The sequence below is a fragment of the Mustelus asterias genome, chromosome 9 (assembly GCF_964213995.1).
Source record: "Mustelus asterias chromosome 9, sMusAst1.hap1.1, whole genome shotgun sequence".
NCBI classification, from domain to species: Eukaryota; Metazoa; Chordata; class Chondrichthyes; order Carcharhiniformes; family Triakidae; genus Mustelus; species Mustelus asterias.
The window spans coordinates 114,148,639-114,164,374 of record NC_135809.1 but is presented as its reverse complement, the minus strand read 5'-3'; the positions used below and the strand labels follow the sequence as shown (position 1 = coordinate 114,164,374).

The following is a 15,736-nucleotide window of genomic DNA, read 5'->3' as shown; positions in this document are numbered from 1 at the left end:
TAACTGGCACGGTGGCACAATGGTTAGCACTGCTGCCTCTCAGCGCCAGGGATCTGGGTTCATTTACAGCCTTGGGTCACTGTCTGTGTGGTGTTTGCACATTCTCCCCATATCTGTGTGGGTTTCCTCCAGGTGCTCCGGTTTCCTCCGACAGTCCAAAGCTGTGCAGATTAGGTTGATTGGCCATGCTAAATTGACACTGTCAGGGGATTAGCAGGGTAAGTGTGTAGGGTTGTGAGAATAGGGCCTGGGTGGGATCGTGATCGGTGCAGAATCGATGGGCCGAATGGACTGTATGGATTCAAAGTTGATTGTCAGAAGATTTTGGCTTTTCTACTCAGCTGTTTTGGTTTGGAATGTGTGTCTGAAAGGGTGGTGGAAATGGATTCAATAATAACTTTCAAAAGGAAATTGGACAAGTACCTTGGGGGGGATGGGGGGAGAAAGTGACAATCTGCAGGCCAATGGAGAAAGAGCAGGGAGAGAGTGGGACTAATTGGTCAGTTCGTTCAGAGAGTTAACATAAGAACGATGGACCAAATGACCTTCTGTGCTATAATGTGGATTGGTAGATAGAAAATGCAAAATAGCAAAATCATTTCTCCTTGGGTGCAGCCTTTAAGCAAATTGTTAGCAATGGTTATTCAGGAATTCACACTGTGGTGTTGGAAATTGGTTTTGATTTTTGGTGGGGGTTACGAAAGGGGTGATTTTGAAATCGGAATGCAGGCACTAAGGGTTAGTCGAGCAACAGCGGGGGCAGGTCAGTGTACAAAAATTAGAGTTTGACTCCCCAGAGTGGGCCACCATCTTTGCATTTGTTACGGCATCTTTTTTTTTCAACATTTATATTTGATTTACCAGATCATAGAATCCCTACAGTGCAGGAGACCATTCGGCCCATCAAGCCCACACCAGCAATAATCCCACCCAGACCCTATCCCCATAACCCCAGGTATTTACCCTGCCAATCCCCCTAACCTACGCATCTTGGGACCCTAAGGGGCAATTTAGCAGGGCCAATCAACCTAACCCACACATCTTTGGACTGTGGGAGGAAACCGGAGCACCCAGAGGAAACCCACGCAGACACAGGGGGGATGTGCAAACTCCACACAGACAGTAAGGCCAGAATTGAACCCGGGTCCCTGGCGGTGTGAGGCAGTGTAATTTCTATGTAATTCAGGTGAATACATTAACAGAAGTCATACTGATTTTCCATCAGGGCAGCTCCTAGCAATCCCATTGGCCCGTGTGTTCGACTTATGGCATAAGTACCAAACTAAGTACATGTGAATGAGACCTGGGCCAGCCAGTCCAGATCACGAGGGGGTTTCATGGCTAAGCTCCCACTAAACAGACTCCTTGCCTCAATGCTTAGGTTAAACTATTCAAAGAAGAGCAGGAACCTCTGTAGTCCTGAGGCCAAATTTCCTCCCTCAACCAGCTGCACCAAAATGAAACCAGATTAACAAGTCTCCTTCCCAGTTGCTATTTCTGGAACCTTGATTAATGCAGTTGACTGCTGTACCTGTCCACGTAACAGCAACTGCTCTGAAATATCGAGTCATTTAAATCGCCGCATTGTTATTTCACAAATGCAAGGTTGTTCTTTTGTTACCAAGCGTCAATTGTAAACGAATAGAGATGGAGGTGAGCGAACAGCTTGCCTGCTTTGACTCTGAAGGTGGTCGTTAGTTGTATGTTTAGTTTATATTAACTGCTTAACGATCAGATTAAGGCAGTTAAGTGGGTCCAGAAACCAGTCTGTCATTCCCTTCTGCAGGGAGAAACAAAAGTGTAGAGATGTAAACTGAGAAAAGGATGGTGATCTGATGTGCAAGATGCACGTTTACCAGACCACCCCTCTTCCATCTGTGATTTGCAGCTGCCTTGTGTCGATGTACAAGAGCAGCCCGAGTGATGGGAGGTGATAGCAAGAGGATATATATATATATATATATATATAATCTAACATTGCAAGATAAAGGCAGTACAGATGACACAAAGGCTTGCAGAGCTTTTTTTAAGTGAATGCTTCAGTTGTTCTGTGAGTTGTGTTGTTTAACAGCTGCTGTCGAGAAGCTGGTTCTTAGCCAGGTTTTGGGAGTGAGCGGGCAGGACACATTCTTCAGAGTTCACATGTAAATCACTGATATAGTTTGACAGCGACTCACTGTCTGCTGAAGTATAGACGACGCAAGGCATGGTTCTCATCCTACACAGCTGGCAACATTGTGACATGATCTCTGATTTAAGATTAAGCTCGATGGTTTGACTTTGGTTGCCTTTCCCCCCCCCCCCCCCCCCACGTGTGAGTACACAAACCCATTTTAAAGTGAGGTGTCCTCACGTTGTTATAAATCTTTCTCTATTTTAAACGTCCTGTTCTGAAGGAGCATCATTTTGAGCCCGTGTTGTTCGGGTTGAGTTCATGAATGGTTAATTGTGACTGAGCAGGTTCCAGTCTAGGTTAAACTCCCCATTGTCAGTCTCGTACTTTCTTGAGAAGGAATTGGGTAGTGAGCTATTGACGCTGCGGATCTTGGTTCCAGAATATGTGATCTAATTTATCAACAGACAAGACTTGGGGGAATGTATTTGTGTTGCTTAACCGGGTACGTGTCAAGCTAACATGCAAAGTGTTTGGAGTATAGCCTTTAAATTGAGTTAGTGCTTTGATTTTGATGAAGCTATTCCTTTTTACAATGATGGCCAAGTTGAAATTTTTATTATCAAACCAAACTCCTTGACCGGGTCTCTCGGTGATAAATATTGGCCCATTTTTTTTCAATGGATTCATGGGACCTGGGCAAACTTCTTACATTGCTGACTGGCCAGCATTTATTGCCCATTCCTAGTTGCCTGAGGGCAGTTGAGAGTCAACCACATAGCTGTGGCTCTGGAGTCAGATATAGGCCAGACCCGGTAAGGACGGCAGTTTTCCTTCCCTAAAGATCATTAGTGAACCAGATGGGTTTTTCCGACAATCGACATGATTTCATGGTCATCAGTAGATTCTTAATTCCAGATATTTTTTATTGAATTCAAATTCCACCATCTGCCGTGGCAAGATTCGAACCCGGGTCCTCAGAACATTAGCTGAGTTTCTGGATTAATAGCCTAGCCATAATACCACTAGGCCATTGCCTCCCCACAAGAGATATTATGTTGTTTGCTAGACTTTCTTCCTCACCCTTGAGCTCAAATGTTATTTGCTCCATAACTCGCTGGGAGTGAGTTGATAATGGTAAGGTGAGGGCAAGGGAGCACTGGGGAACTCTGTTAGTGACGGGACCAACATTCTTACCTTCTTAACCGATGAGATTTGAGGAAGAAACCAAGGAATTCGGGTGAATTAGAGTCAGATCAGCTCCACAATGAGAACCAGAGATAGGGAGAGAGAGAGGAGTAAAGAAAGATTGGATTAAAAGAAAGAGGAAAAAAAATGATTCAGGAAAAATAAGAAAAGTAATTTGAAATTTAATTTGATTTATTGTAACATACAGTGAAAAGTATTGTTTCTTACGTGCTATATAGACAAAGCATACCGTTCATAGAGAAGGAAACGAGTGTGCAGAATGTAGTGTTACAGTCATAGCTAGGGTGTAGAGAAAGATCGACTTAATGCAAGGTAAGTCTATTCAAAAGTCTGACAGCAGCAGGGAAGAAGCTGTTCTTGAGTCGGTTGGTACGTGATCTCAGACTTTTGTATCTTTTTCCCGACGGAAGAAGGTGGAAGAGAGAATGTCCGGGGTGTGTGGGGTCCTTAATTATGCTGGCTGTTTTGCTAGGGCGGCGGGAAGTGTAGACAGAGTCATTGGATAGGAGGCTGGTTTGCCTGATGGATTGGGCTACATTCACGACCTTTTGTAGTTCCTTGCGGTCCTTGTAAATCTCTGAGAAGAATTTGCTACTTGAACGAGTGAGACTCAGAGTTTAAGTTGTATCCTTTCTGGGCTAGGAAACAATCATGTCATTAAATGTAGCATCACCAGATATAACTTTCTGCAGCACATTTAAGGCTGAAATCCAGCAATATCTTAAAGTTGCAGAGAGGTTGAGGGTGAGATGCCATTTGTGTGAAACTGAATGATGTGACATGGCCAGACATTCTTGGGCCTTCAAAGCTTGCAGCATCTCTCATCCCCTGAAATTGCTGATTTTCACGTACAGTGTGTGCCGCTAAACACCATGTTTTATTTTTAGGAAGGTTTGGTTTAGTAATCAATCAGGCTCTTAATGGAGAGACTGGGCCAGTAGTTGGAGCAGGAACCCATCGCTGCTTATCGAACGACATCAAGCTTGCTCAGATTTTACTACCCAAAGTGTTGAAATTCACGAGCGTTTGTAACCCGGATGCACTGAAGTTTACTTTAGCCAACACTCTTAAAGAAGTTAAGTTGAAATTCCTGTTTGAAAAGCAAGCACAATGCTTACCCTTCAATTTATCTTTGTTCCTGTTAACTCTTTACATGCAGATGTCTGTGCTAACTAAACTAATATCGAATCTTAAACACCAGAGGAGGTCATTTGATCCATTGACCGGAATTTTCCAACCATTCACATCAGTGAGAGTTTCTCATCCCGCTGCAGTGAACGCAGAATTGGCTTGTTGCCAAATTCTCCATCGTCGTGCAGCAGCAGGAGTGTGGCGTGAGCAGGCAGTAAGATTGGGCCCGTGGTGCCTGTGCAGGCGCTTTGAAAACTGAAGCCATTGCCATTTGACCCTTTCATACTAGCCACTAATTCAGTCAGCTTCCCTGATGAGTGCCCGGGGCTGAACCAGATAACTCTCAACCTCCTTGAGCTGAAATTGAGACTCCATCTCATCTCCATCATGAAGATCATCTACTTTCATCTCCGTAACATTTCCTGTCTCTACCCCTACCTCAGCTCACCTGTGCTGAGAATCTCTTCCATGTTTTTGTGATCTCTCAGCTTGACTTTTCAATGCGCTCCCATCTTCCACCATCAATAAACCTTAGCTCATCTAAAATTCTGCTGCCCATCACTTAACCTAAACCAAGTCCAATTCAACCAAAGCCCCTGTGCTCCTTCTCTGGGGCAGCACAGTGGTTAGCATTGCTGCCTCACAGCTCTAGGGACCCAGGTTCAATTCCCAGCTTGGGTCACTGTCTGTGCGGAGTTTGCACATTCTCCCCGTGTCTGCGTGGGTTTTCTCCGGGTACTCTGGTTTCCTCCCACAATCCAAAAGACGTGTTGGTTAGGTACATTGGTCATGCTAAATTCTCCCTCAGTGTACCCAAACAGGCGCCAGAGTGTGGCGATTAGGGGATTTTCATAGTAACTTCATTGCAGTTTTAATGTAAGCTTACTTGAGACAATAATAAACTAACTTAATTACATTGGCTCCCTTTGAGCAACAACTCAGTTTTAAGGTCCTTCAGATGTAACTTTCCCTCCGTAGACAATATTGCCTATATTCCCGATCTCTGTAATCACACCCAAACTCATAAGCCTCTGAGATATATGAACTCTTGCAATTCTGACTTGTTGCACATCCTCTATTATAGTCACTTCATCAAAGGCGACTGTGCCTTTACCTGCCTGGGCCCTAAATTCTGGAGTTAGCTTCCCAAACCTCTCCAACACTCTCCCTTTAAATCCAGAATTTTGGTCATCTGGCCTAGTAACTCCTTTTGTGGCTTTGGCGTCACATTTTGTTGAATAATCGCATTTGGTTGTATAAATGTAATTTTCTGTTTCAGCAAGGGTTCATTTGAGATTCTAACAACCCTGTGCAAAACTGCTGGAATAATGCCAAAGAACTGAGGGCGAGAGTGGTGAAACCTGTCAGCGAATAACACCATACCTGTCAAGCTAAGTGCTGAAAGAGATTGCATCTTGCATGCTTCAGCATGTTTGTGTACACGGGCAATGGTGATGAAACGAACGGGAAGCTCTGCATTTATATAGCACCTTACACAACCTCAATGTCCCAAACTGCTTCCCAACTAATGACACACGGACATTGGCTGCCTTGTTTCCTGTCTTACAACAGTTTTGACGCAGCGCAATTTGCAATGAGATACATGATAGGAAAATCTGCATTTAGATGCTTCTGAGCGATACATGTTGACCAGGACACCGGGGTGAATCCCCCTGCTCTTAATTACGATAGCATGTTATTAATACAAACAGATAAGTTAGACAGAGAGAAACTATTTCCACTGGTTGATTTTGATTTGATTTTTTTATTGTCACATGTATTAGTATACAGTGAAAAATATTGTTTCTTGCGCACTATACAGACAAAACATACCGTACATAGAGAAGGAAAGGAGAGAGTGCAGAATGTAGTGTTACAATCATAGCTAGTGTGTAGAGAAAGATCAACTTAGTGCGAGGTTGGTCCATTCAAAAGACTGATGGCAGCAGGGAAGATGATCTTGAGTCGGTTGGTATGTGTCCTCAGACTTTCGTATCTTTTTTCTGATAGAAGAAGGTGGAAGAGAGAATGTCTGGAGTGCTTAATAATATCTGGGGTCCTTAATTCTGGCTGCTTTTCCGAGGCAGCGGGAAGTGCAGACACAGTCAATGGATGGGGTGTCTAGGATTAGGAAACATAGGAAGCCAACCTTGTTTGGAGTAAAACTAGGAGACTTCTCTACTGAAATGACAATTAATGAAAGATCCACGATATTTCTGAAGCTGAGATTGATAAGATTTTTATTAACCAGATTAATGGATATGCGGCAACGGTGTGTACCTGGAGTTATTCCCAGATCGCCCGTGATCTCATCGAATGGCAGAAAATACTTGACGATTTGCCTCCTCGTGGGAAATTTTATGGGCAAACTTGACCTTGGTTTGATGTGTTTTCTGAAAGACTGCCCCTGGCAGTGCTGTGTTCCCTCGGTGCTGCGCTGGAATATCAGCATGGATTTTGTGTCCAACTCTGAATGGAATCGTTCATGAAGCAACCAGGCTGAACAAGTCCTGTCCCCCTCTTCAGACAGCACTGCAACTCATGGGAGTCGCATCTGCCTGTGTTTTCCTGGAGATTCCTTGATGTGTTTTGTTAATGGAAATTCCAGCAATAGTTCCTACATGCTGGTGGTCTCTATATCGGAGAGACCAAATGTAGACTGTGTGATCGCTTTGCTGAGCACCTTGGGTCTGTGCGCAATCAGGACCCTGACCCTCCAGTTGCTTGCCATTTTAACACACGATCCTGCTCCCATACCCACATGTCTGTCCTTGGCTTGCTGCAATGTTCCAGTGAAGCTCAATGCAAACTGGAGAAATAGCACCTCATCTTCAATTGGGCAATTTGCAGCCTTCCGGTCTCAACATCGAATTCAACAACTTCAGATGATTAGCTCTACCCCACCTCGAACCCTTTGTTTTCATCTTATTTCATTTTTAACTGTTTTCTACCTTTTATTTCTTTCTTGTCTTTCTTCATTTTTCTTTTTCCCCAGGGACTCTCTCCCCCTATTTAATCGCCACCCCCCCCTTTTCGTATCTTTTCTCCCCCTTGACTTCCCTTTTCCTCCTTTTTCTCAATTTTACCTCTCTCCCACCCATCTTCCCCCTCCCCTTCCACTTCATCTGTCACAGTTTACCCTCTGATTTCAACTTCTCGGCCATTTGGCCATTCACACCTTCTGTTGTCTCTATGGGCTACCATTAACACTTCTTCCCCTTTCCTCTTGTTTTTGTGGCTATGACTCACCCTTTATTCTCTCTATGGGTTGCCATTAGCAGCCTTTCCCCTTGTTTTTGTGGCTATGACTCATCTTTCATTCCCTCACCCTGCAGAATAAATATCTCCCATTTTCTCTGCCTTTTCGCTTTGACAAAGGGTCGCCTGGACTCGAAACGTCAGCTCTTTTCTCTCCTTACAGATGTTGCCAGACCTGCTGAGGTTTTCCAGCGTTTTCTCTTTTGGTTTCAGATTCCAGCATGCGCAGTCATTTGCTTTTATCCGACTTGCTGGTGTTATCCTGCGCTAAGGGCATTTAGAGTCAAGTATATAGTGCAAAACTGAAACGACATGTCGGTAAGGCCAGGGAGGAGTGGAGGATGCCCAACCCAAAGGACATTTGTTATTCAATGGTCAATTGGAAATCAATTTCTCAATTTGACAGTGACATTGCAGCCCAGAGGTTGAGTGTGTTAACCACGAGAATATCCTATTCTTTGACAAAGTATGTAGATTTTACACAGAGCCCGTGTACTGAAACAAAATGCACCAAATTTCAATCTTAACTCTACTGTGCAATTCAGCGCATTTTCGGAATCAATCTATGGATGGATTCTTTAAAATTGTTCGGTTCTTGAATTATTTAGTTGATTAGACGACTTAGAAAATAGCTAAACTGAAAGCATTTGAAACTTGTTGTGTGACCAAACACTAAATATTCATTCAAGAGCAAAACACTTTGATACCCTTAACATTTCTGTCCCTTTGTTTCACCACATCTTGTGTCATCCATCTATTAAGGATATTATTAAACTAGAAAAAGCGCAGAAAAGATTTACTAGGATGCTACCGGGACTTGATGGATTGAGTTATAAGAAGAGGCTGAATAGACTGGGACCTTTTCCTCTGGAGCGTAGGAGGCTGAGGGGTGACCTGATAGAGGTCTATAAAATAATGAGGGGCACAGACAAGGTAGATAGTCAATATCTTTTCCCAAAGGTAGGGGAGTCTAAAACTAGAGGGCATAGGTTTAAGGTGAGAGGGGAGAGATACAAAAGTGTCCAGAGGGGCAATTTTATCACACAGAGGGTGGTGGGTGTCTGGAACAAGCTGCCAGAGGTAGTAGTAGAGGTGGGTACAATTTTGTCTTTTAAAAAGCATTTAGATAGTTACATGGGAATGATGGGTATAGAGGGATATGGGCCAAATGCGGGCAATTGGGATTAGCTTAGGGGTTTTAAAAAAAAAGGTGGCATGGACAAGTTGGGCCAAAGGGCCTGTTTCCATGCTCTAAACCTCTATGACTCTATTTGCAGTATTCACAATGCCGTTTTATGTGTATTTAAATGATTAACTGTGGAACTTTCAAAGCTTTGTGACTGTTTGGACTTCATACCTTCATTTATTTCCCAGTACGTCAATGGTTTCAGTATTAACCTGACACTGATGCAGCCTGGAAGGATACAGTATGTGAAGAGTCACAACATCATCCTTACCATTCCTCCAACTGCACTCCTCCAATTCTGGGCCCTGGCGCAATCCTGATTTTAATTGTTCACTCTTAATGACAATGTCTTTTGCTGTCAAGCCCAAACTCCCTTCCCAACCTTATCTCCAACCTTCAAGAGGCTCCTTAAAATCTATCTCTCTCCCTTGTCTTAATACCTGCCATGTGGTTCAATATCAGTTTTTTTGCTTACATTCCTGTGAAGCCCATTGGGACATTTTCTGTGTTAAAGGTGCTATGGTGTGGTGCATTCTGATTTGATTTATTATTCTCACATGTATTGTCGACAATGAAAAGTATTGTTTCTTGCGCGTTATACAGACAAAGCATACCGTTCATAGAGAAGGAATGGAGAGAGTGCAGAATGTAGTGTTACAGTTATAGCTGGGGTGTAGAGAAAGATCGGCTTAGTGCAACTTAATGCAAGGTAGGTCCATTCAAAAGGCAGCAGGGAAGAAGCTGTTCTTGAGTCGGTTGGTACGTGACCTCAGACTTTTGTATCTTTTTTCCAACGCAAGAAGGTGGAAGAGAGAATGTCCGGGGTGCGTAGGGTCCTTGATTATGCTGCTGCTTTTCCAAGGCAGCAGGAAGTGTAGACAGATTCAATGAATAAGAAGGCTGGTTTGCATGATGGATTGGGCTACATTCACAACACTTTGTAGTTTCTTGCGGTCTTGGGCAGAGCAGGAGCCATACTAAACTGTGATACAACCAGAAAGAATGCTTTCTGTGGTGCATCTGTAAAAGTTGGTGAGAGTTGTAGCAGACATGCCAAATTTCCCTAGCCTCCTGAGAAGGTAGAGGCGTTGGTGGCTTTTCTTAACTATGTGTCCACATGGGGGGACCAGGACAGGTTGTTGGTGATCTGGACACCTAAAAACTTGAAGCTCTTGAACATTTCTACTACTTCCCCGCTGACCTAGACAGGGGCATGTTCTCCACTATGCTTCCTGAAGTCGATGACTTCTGGGAGGCAGAGCAATGGGGATATATTGTAAACTCGCATCCCAAGGACAGGATTCCTCGGTGTTATCTGTGGTGGAACCCATTGTGAGCGAGAACAGAAAATTTGACATTCCGGCCAAAACTCCATTCGCTGTTGGCAGCATCAGAAATACCAGCCGCGTAGAAGGATGGAAGATTTTGGCCAATAAATGAATGTGAGGGGGAAAAAAAAAGAATGATGCAATCAGCTTTGAATTGTTTTGTTTTTATTCAGGTGTTTTGCAGAAAGTGTGATCTACATGTAAATGGCAGTCTGATCGGACATGAAACTATCATGCCTTGCAATGAGTTATAGAGTCATCGAGGTTTACAGCATGGAAACAGGCCCTTCAGCCCAACTTGTCCATGCTGCCCTTTTTTTTAAAAACCCCCTAAGCTAATCCCAATTGCCCGCATTTGGCCCATATCCCTCTATACCCATGTAACTATCTAAATGCTTTTTAAAAGTCAAAATTGTACCCACCTCTACTACTACCTCTGGCAGCTTGTTCCAGACACTCACCACCCTCTGTGAAAAAATTGCCCCTCTGGACACTTTTGTATCTCTCCCCTCTCACCTTAAACCTATGCCCTCCAGTTTTAGACTCCCCTAACTTTGGGAAAAGATATTGACGATCTACCTTGTCTATGCCCCTCATTATTTTATAGAGTTATGATGGATGTGTACGCGGTGAATAGTTAAACACTCACACTACATTGGCAGTGCAATGTCAGCGACTGTCTATTTGCCCGTTTTGAGTACTATTGTCAGTCTGTTAGTGACTGTACAAACTGTCAACACCCATTGTTTCAAAAATTCAGATATGCGTTTGTGTAGAGTTTGCATTTTGGAGAGTGACAGCTTGAAATATTCCTTTGTTATCTGATCCGAGAACCTGGTTCTGTAGTTTTCTACTTCCAGTTGATTGCACTTAGTACAAAAACACGCTTGCTGAAACTAAAAGTAATATTTAAACTGATAAATCCATTTTGCAATAATACTGGGTTGACATTCATTATTACAGCACTAGAACTATAAATCTTTCTGCCAACAAATCATTTCCTCGTAAAATGATACTGCACAGGAGGAGGTAATTTGACCCATATAGCATCCAATTAGCCCCACTCCCTTGCTCTTGACGTGTCAACCTTACACATTCAGTGCACCTTGTTGTTGCATGCAGAGGAGTTTGGACAAGTATATTATTCTACTGCCAAAGAGGGAGGTCTTTTCACTGATAATCATCGCCCTTGTCCTCCACAGCCACCACCCCATCCACACTAAATTAGGCTAGCATACTTACAATGACAGGGAAAAAAAGATCTCCTACTCCATCCAGCCTGTTCCGCACAGTAGTGTGTACCATCTACAAGAGGCACTGCAGGAACTCGCCAAGGTTCCTTAGGCAGGACTTTCCAAATCCACTACCATCTGAGAAGGACAAGAGCAGCAGATACCTGGGAACTTGGAGGTTCCCCTCCAAATCACTCACTATCCTGCCTTAGAAATATGTCACTGGGTTAGAATCTTGGAACTCCATCCCAAAGAGCACCGTGGGTGTACCTACACTTCAGGGACTGCAGCGGTTCAAGAAGGCAGCACAGCACCACCTTCTCATGGGCAAATAGGAGTGGACAATAAATGCTGGACTAGCCAGTGATGCCCACATTCCATAAATGAATTAAACGTAAGCAACTAATGCCTTGAAAGGTCATTGCCCTGAAACGTTAACTCATTCTCTATCCAGAGATGCTGCCTGACCTGCCTACAAGGAGATAGTGGTGCAGTGCTGGTGCCAAAGGGCTGAGGCCCAGGTTGATGGTCTGAGGACATGGGTTCAAATCCTGTAACAGCAGTTGGTGGAATTTAAATTCAATGAATTAATAAATCTGGAGTTGAAAGCGGGCCTCGGCAATGGTCTCTGTATTAGCCAATATTTTAACCAGTTGTTCTTATCGGGTACTGTCCTCCCACCCTTCAAATCTGTCCTCATCGCTCCTTTCCACAACAAAAAAAGCCCTTGATGCATCCCTCTTTGCAAACTAACACCCCATTTCCAACTTCCCTTTTCTTCTCCCAAGTTTCTGAATGTGCTGTCACCTCCCACCTATGTGACCAACATTCCCACAACTCCATGTTTGAATCCCTTCAATCAGATTTCCACCCCCTGCTAGAACTCCAAACCAGTTCTTCTCAAAGTCACAGATGACATTCTGTGTGGCAATGACCACAGTAAACTATTGGCCTGTCTGCAGCCCCAACACAGTTGCCTGTACCAGCCTCCTGCACCGCTTCTCTGGATGTGACAGCTTGACATGGTTCCATTTTTATCTAATTAAGGCCAGAGCATCACTTGAATTGCTTCTCTTCCTTCTCCCGCAATGTTACCTCTGTTGTCCCCAAGGGTCTACCCTTAGCCCCTCCTCTTTCTCATCCACATGCTACCTTTTGGTGACAGAATCTGAAAACGCACCAGTCTCCACGTGTACGCTGATGACCCAACTCTCCCTCACCACCACCTATTTAAATCCCTTCACTGTCTCTAAATGATCAGATTGCTTGTCTGACATTCAGTACTGAATAAGCAGAAATTTCCTCCAATTCAACACTGGGAAGACTAAAGAGTTTGGTCTTTGCTCCAAACTCTTGTCTCTACCAATTTTGTCCCTATCTTTGGCAATGGCCTGAAGCTGAACCAGACTGTTTGCAACCTTGGTGTCATATTTGATCTCGGGCTCCTGACCGTATAACCATCACTAAGACCGCCTACTGCTATCTATGTAACATTACTCAAGTCAGCCTTGTCTTAGATCAGCTGCTGCTGAAACTCTTTCCCCATGCCTTTGTTACCTCGAGACTTAACTATTCCAATGCTCTCCTTCCTGACCTCTCATCATCCATCCCACGTAAACTTAAGCTCATCCGAGACTGCTGCTGGATCTGAACTCGCACCAACTCCTATTCCCCCGTCACTTCTGTACTTGCTGACCTACACTGGCTCTCAGTTAAGCAACAGCTCAATTTTAAATTCTTATCCTTATTTTCAAATTCTTCCGTGGCCTCAGCCCTCCCTATCTTAGCATCCTCCGACAAGCACCTGGGATCTCTGCACTCCTCCATTTTCTTTGGCCATTTACCAGATGTAAAAGAATTGAAAATGGTGAGTGGGGGTTGGGGGAGTGTTTGACTGATGGCCAAACATCACCCAATTGAGTAACAAGTCTTTTTGCTTTCCAATTGGCGTAGCAAGTGTAAGCGGACACAAATTTCTGTGATTCCTTAGATTAAATATTTCTTAGAATAAAATCAAATAAATGAAACCGGACAAAGCAGCACCCAGGCACAAAGTGTGAACAGACAAGCAGGTCTTTTAAAACGCAGAAACAAGGCTGACAAAAGGACTCAGGAACTCACATTAGCATACCCTTCCATTTAATTAAATTGGCTCCAAGGATATCAGGAAGCCCTTATCAAACACCTCAGAAGGTCTCCTAGACTTGGAAGACTTCCTGATATCCAATTAAACACCTATTGTATAAGAAACTCCGGAGATCTCAGACAATTCTCATCTCCCTAGACTGGGCAATCACCAGACTTAACACATCAACTCCGCACCTAAAAACCCATTAAACAGGATGACCATAGCAGAAAACCATAAACAAACCATTTACACATCAACTACAGAATATGACTATAACTATAACCCGTTTTGGCGGGTCTTCAGAGTACCTTCGGGACTGTTATTGTACGTATGTCCTGATTATACCTCCGTCGACGTAAAGCAATAAAGCTGTGCCATTGTTGAACCTGACTCTGGGTCCGTAGTGGTCGTATTCGCCCACTCGCGCTAACACAAGGCAGTGGGATGGATGTGTTGGCCATCTAATGGGTGGAACATGAGGGCAAAACATGCAGTGAAAGGAATGCATTGAATCACAGTTGGGAACTTTACCTCTTTGACTAAGTTTCTAGTTGTTTGTCCTAATATCTCCTAAATTAGTTCATAGTCAAATTTTGTTTGATCACTCCTATGAAATACCCTGTGATATTTTACTAACTTACTGATGCTATCGCAGAAAATAAAAACAATCTGAATAACTTGAACTCCACTTTGTTTTTTTACAGCAACGCTCCTAACGGGGCTAATTAAGTATAGCTGCCCATCAACATGGCTTCCGATGCCAGTCACATGCTTGAAGCAGCTCTGGAGCAAATGGACGACATCATAGCAGGTAAGCATCTGATTGGAGAAAAGTGATGGTTTGTGTTTCTGTAGTGTCTTCCACAACCTCAGAGCATCAGTTACATACTTTTGAAATAATGTTGTAATGTAGAAAAGATAGCAGCCAATTCACACACAGCAAGCTCCCACAAATGCGATAATGACCATTGCGACAAGCCTGAGAGTAAGCCACTACTGACGTAACTGACTTCATTAGTAAGTGTGTAGAAGACTGTGTGCCAAAGAAGCAAATCCACGTGTTTCCCAACCGGAAACCATAGATGAACAGGGATATCCACTGCTTGCTGAAGTCCAGGTCTAATGCGTTCAGGTCAGGCGACACTGACCTATACAAGAAAGCCAGATATGATCTAAGTAGATCCATCAAAGATGCCAAAAGACAGTACCGGACCAAGCTAGAGTCTCAGGCTAGCAACACCAACCCCCGTCGATTATGGCAAGGTCTGCAAGATGTAACAGGCTACAAGATGAAGGCATATAAAATCACCGGCACCCCCTCCATGATCATCCTCACCACCAGTGCCCCTCAAGGCTGTGTTCTCAGCTTCCTACTATACTTTTACACCTATGACCGTGTGGCCAAATTTCCCTCCAACTCGATTTTCAAGTTTGCTGATGACACCAACGTAGCGGGTCGGATCTCAAACAATGACAAGACAGAGTACAAGAATGAGATAGAGAATCTGGTGAACTGGTGCAACGACATTAACCTCTCCCTCAATGTCAACAAAACGAAGGAGATTGTCATCGACTTCAGGAAGCGTAGTGGAGGACATACCCCTGTCTGCATCAATCGGGACGAAGTAGAAATGGTCAAGAGCTTCAAGTTTTTAGGTGTCCAGATCACCCACGACCTGTCCTGGTCCCCCATGCTGACACTATAGTTAAGAAAGCCCAACAAACGCCTCTACTTTCTCAGAAGACTCAGGAAATTTGGCATTTCCGCTATGACTCCAACTTTTACAGATGCACCATAGAAAGCATTCTTTCTGGTTGTATCACAGCTGGATATGGCTCCTGCTCTGTCCAAGACCGCAAGAAACTACAAAGGGTCGTGAACAAAGCTCAGACCATCACTCAAACCAGCCTGCCATCCATTGACTCTGTCTACACTTCCCGCTGCCTCGGCAAAGCAGCCAGCATAATTAAGGACCTCACGCACCCCAGACATACTATTTTCCATCATCTTCCGTCGAAAAAAAAAACAAAAGTCTGGGGATATGTGCCAACTGACTCAAAAACAGCTTCTACCCTGCTGCCATCAGACTTTTGAATGGACCTACCTTGCACTAAGTTGATCTTTCTCTACACCCTAGCTATGACTGTAAC

General features: G+C 43.9%; 1 protein-coding gene across 1 annotated transcript in view; it reads left to right on the top strand.

The window, feature by feature from the left end:
- ppfibp2b (PPFIA binding protein 2b) overlaps positions 1-15,736 on the top strand; it is a 299,033-nt gene that overhangs the window by 78,392 nt on the left and 204,905 nt on the right. Inside the window, exon 2 of the mRNA XM_078220899.1 lies at positions 14,290-14,396. Coding sequence (XP_078077025.1) covers positions 14,333-14,396 — 64 coding nt within the window. The 5' untranslated portion in view covers positions 14,290-14,332. The remainder of the gene's footprint in view (positions 1-14,289; positions 14,397-15,736) is intronic.